The 4,387-nt window shown below is 34.5% G+C and overlaps 1 protein-coding gene across 1 annotated transcript in view; it reads right to left on the bottom strand.

The window, feature by feature from the left end:
- LOC117114387 (fibrillin-2-like) overlaps window positions 1-4,387 on the bottom strand; it is a gene marked incomplete at its 5' end in the record, with an annotated part of 36,843 nt that overhangs the window by 27,300 nt on the left and 5,156 nt on the right. Inside the window, 9 exons of the mRNA XM_033258045.1 lie at window positions 619-732; window positions 886-999; window positions 1,880-1,993; window positions 2,198-2,311; window positions 2,558-2,671; window positions 2,785-2,898; window positions 3,296-3,526; window positions 3,949-4,062; window positions 4,187-4,300. Of these exons, the coding sequence (XP_033113936.1) occupies window positions 619-732; window positions 886-999; window positions 1,880-1,993; window positions 2,198-2,311; window positions 2,558-2,671; window positions 2,785-2,898; window positions 3,296-3,526; window positions 3,949-4,062; window positions 4,187-4,300 (1,143 nt within the window). The remainder of the gene's footprint in view (window positions 1-618; window positions 733-885; window positions 1,000-1,879; window positions 1,994-2,197; window positions 2,312-2,557; window positions 2,672-2,784; window positions 2,899-3,295; window positions 3,527-3,948; window positions 4,063-4,186; window positions 4,301-4,387) is intronic.

Here is a 4,387-nt window from a genome sequence, read left to right as displayed (position 1 = left end):
AGAGACAGTATATATACGATGTAAGTCATAACGTTATACGATACTCTATTAACTGGAAAATTTTTGATTATGATACCACTAGATGACCGTAAATGGCACTATCAGACCTAAATTTGATTAATATTTTCCTTTTTCCTGCTTTTTTTAAAAATAAATTTGAAAAATGTAGGAGTGGGGGGTAGGCCGGCTCGCTCCCCCTCCCAATTTGAATCCGCCACTGATATGAAATTATAGACTGGGGTACAAATCCCGGTTCGGAGAGAATGTTGTTCACCATGAAAGGTGCATTAACACCAAATCCCAATATTCAGATAGGAAGGCCTACCGAACCGATCAGAAAGTGTGTGTAAGAATAGGACGCTGGTGGTTTCGGCGCTCCGGAAACGCCGTCGGAAGTTCGGTACGGATCCGATGTGAATAGAGCTTTGTAGATTTTGTGGATGATAATGGGATTTCACTATTCTTAGTCACCACAACATTGCCAAAACGAATTATGACAATTAATCAGAATATTTCAGCGTTTAAAGGGTTATTTATAGCTATCAAGTATTTTGGCATTATAAAGATGAACATTGCTTGATCGCATATTTAGAAAAAAATCCAAGATATTTTACTTACTAATCTGACAGAATACACCAGTGTAGCCGAGAGCACAATTACAGACGTAGCCATTTACAGCATCAATACAAGTCCCGCCATTTTGGCACGGATCAGAGGCGCATTCATTGATATCTATTAAAAATAGCATCAGTAAAATTCATTATTTTTTAAATAAGTTTCCCATAATTAATATTATAAAATGAATTCTACTATATTTTCGTTTTCATAGTGTGGTATTGTAATATAATATAATTTAAAGTTTTGAGTTGTTTGTAGGCTACATACTGATTTGACAGAATGTTCCAGTGTAGCCTAGAACACAGCTACAGACGTAACCATTTACGCCATCGAAGCACGTTCCGCCATTTTGACACGGTCCAGATGCACATTCATCAATATCTATAACATAACATGTGAATATAAATATGACGTCATCAAAGTATATTGTAATAAACTTACTCGTATCGTAATATTGATACTTTATGAAGATGTTATCTGTGATGATTTGAATTTTCGAAGTGTTTATATTGCCGGCTACGGTATGTCTAAAGGTGTGCCCGACCTAATCATCCCGAAAAAATAGCCGTATTCGACAGGTCGTTCTTCGTTAAACCACGCCCATCTGCCCAGTGGTAATCATACTTAACGAAAACGACCAGTCGAATAGAAACTTGTAAATACTCGACAAAATCAAAATGACTGCAGAGTTACCGTGATACACGCACGGCGTAATCAAGATTGCTTCGGCTTGTGGCAGTAGGGGTTTTTCATAAAAAAATGTTTTCATCCAGTTTTTGAATCCTGTGAGTCTACAAATTATTTTTTGACTTCATATGGGTAAATATTATAATTTTTATTTTCTGAAATTTAATCTAAATTATATTAACGCAAATGATGTTTCTAAACTGAATCGGCCATGTTTGTTTTGGTCACGTGGATAACTTAACGCTGATTAACGCACTCTGGTTTACGTTAGTTTTTGTTGTCATCGAAGTATACTTTACGAGCCTGTCGAATGAAAATAATACTCAACGAAAAATCGTAGTCAATGAAATGAACCAGTCGAATAAGCTCAATGTATAAACGAATATGCGGCTTAACATCCATCGCCTACTGTAATTCCATGGTAAGACATAACCTTCTATGACTATAAACTTCCAATTTATTTTTATTAACATCAGCGCTAGTAGAACATAGGTCTATTATAATGTTGTAGAGTAGTTATTAAATAAAATAATTATTAATTATATACTTTAAACATATAAAATATATGACATACTTGTCTGGCAATTGATCCCTGTATATCCCGCTAGACACGCACACGTGTATCCGCCGAGAGTATCAATACATGTACCTCCGTTTATACAAGGTGAAGTGGCGCATCCATCGATATCTGAAAGAAGTATAAACGTATATATCTAATAATAAATAATATTAATTAATAAACAATTTGTGAAAAACCATAAGAATAGTGTAGCGTTTATGACGTCATTATGTAGCGTGATTCCTTGGCAATAAGTTCATAAGAATATAATTCGAACATTGTTCGTATTGCATATTTTACAAATGCAAAATGCTTCCTTTGGTTTATACCTACCAGTTTGACAGAATGTACCGGTGTAGCCAGGAGCGCAATTACAAAAATAACCATTTATAACATCAATGCATGTTCCGCCATTTTGACACGGTCCGGAGGTGCATTCATCGATATCTGCAGGTGTAAGCAAATTTCCGATTACGTATTTATGACCTCATATAAATATGACGTCATCAGATTAATCGCGTTTCAATTACGCAATTATGTAATATGACGTCATATTACGTATACGACGTAATATTCATATGACGTCATATTCATGTGGTGTAATTGAAACCCGATTATAATAATTCTGTAAGTGGCATCGTATTATTGATATTCAAATATTATAAGTGGGAGATTTAGACAGTTTGCACTTACTAATGTTACAATTTAGACCAGTGAAGCCTGAGGCACAGATACATAAATAACCATTTACTCCATCCAAGCAAGTCCCGCCATTTTGACACGGTAAAGAGGCGCATTCATCGATATCTGTAAACAACGTAATTTAATTAAACTTATACGATGATTTCTTGTCTTAATGGGGTATTCCAATATAAATAAGTATATAAGTATTAATCTTTGAAGTTTGACACTGCACTTACTAATTTGGCACCCTGATCCAGTGTAACCTGGGACACAATTGCAGACATAACCATTTACCCCATCCACGCACGTTCCGCCATTTTGACACGGTCCGGAAGCACATTCGTTGATGTCTGTAAACAGATACGAATTCATGTATGAAAATGATTAATTAGCATTACGATTTTCTCTTTTAAAATATTATTATTATTATTATTATTATTATTATTATTATTATTATTATTATTATTATTAAACTATTATTATGCATATTATTGTTATTCATTTCACACTCCATCATTATCGTTATCACTATCATAATTTCATTATCATTTTATTATTATGGATACAACATATCGGCTTATAGCCAACTTGATACTGGCCCTCAAGAGCATAATAATCATTTATTGGCAAACTATACTTCTGGATGGAAGGAGGTGTGTCTAGAGTTTTAAATAACGACAAACTACTTGCCAATAATCCACTGATATTTAAAGTCTTAGATGTATAGAAGATATTACGTTCACTTACTTATCTGACAATTTAACCCTGTATATCCCGGTAGACAGCCACACGTGTATCCGTCGACAGTGATAAAACAAGTTGCCCCGTTAATACATGGATTGGAGAAACACACCCCACCCAAATCTTCTTCACAATTTTGGCCAGTGAATCCGATGGGACATTGACAGACATACTGATTAACGCCATCTAAACAAGTACCGCCATTTTGACAAGGAGAACTTGCGCATTCATTGATATCTGGAAAAAAAAAGAAAATAATTTTAGCATACCTTATTTTGTTAATTATTTTACAGGTCTCCTTACAATTAAAATCCTCTCTAGTTAAAGACCACCTCCAATTAAAGACCAGTTTTCTGTGGTCCCAAATTCACTAACGTCATTATCTTTAATTAGACCAAAGCTGTTGAAGACCACCGGAATCCCATCCCATTCAAGTATAGGAGACCTATACTTGATATATTCATCTGCCCCATATGATATCATCGACATCGAAGAGAAAGCACAGATAATGTATGGTCCACAGCGCCCTGATATGGGAATGGTATACTAAAAGAAGAATATAGTCTCAGGAAAATAAATAATTACAAAAATATTTTAAAACTTATTAATAGGCCTATCAGTATTTCTAAATCTGACTTTAAAATCTATATTTTACCTACCAATTTCACAATTTGTGCCAGTGTAGCCCTGAACGCAACTACAGAAATAAGCATTAATGGCATCAAAACACGTCCCACCATTCTGACACGGTCCAGGTGCACACTCATCAATGTCTATAAATAAACACATTCGATTACGTATGCATATGACGTCATCAAAATGTAATCAATTCTAGTTTTTTTGTTTAAGTACCATCGTACAAACGTATAGTGGAAATTTCAGATTGTTTGTACTTACTAATTTGACAGAATATTCCAGAGTAGCCGAGAACACAATTACAGAAATAACCATTTACAGCATCGAGACACGTTGCGCCATTTCGACACGGGTTAGAGGCGCATTCATCAATATCTATATAAAAAAAATCGATTACTAGTACTCTAGTGCTGCCTGATTTGAAATATTTGAATGTGTTTTGTTATAACAATACTTTAAATA

The sequence above is a fragment of the Anneissia japonica genome, unplaced genomic scaffold (assembly GCF_011630105.1).
Source record: "Anneissia japonica isolate Jap-2015-1 unplaced genomic scaffold, ASM1163010v1 scaffold1231_len1163931_cov198, whole genome shotgun sequence".
In the NCBI taxonomy this organism is placed as follows: domain Eukaryota; kingdom Metazoa; phylum Echinodermata; class Crinoidea; order Comatulida; family Comatulidae; genus Anneissia; species Anneissia japonica.
This window is presented reverse-complemented; position numbering and strand designations above follow the sequence as displayed.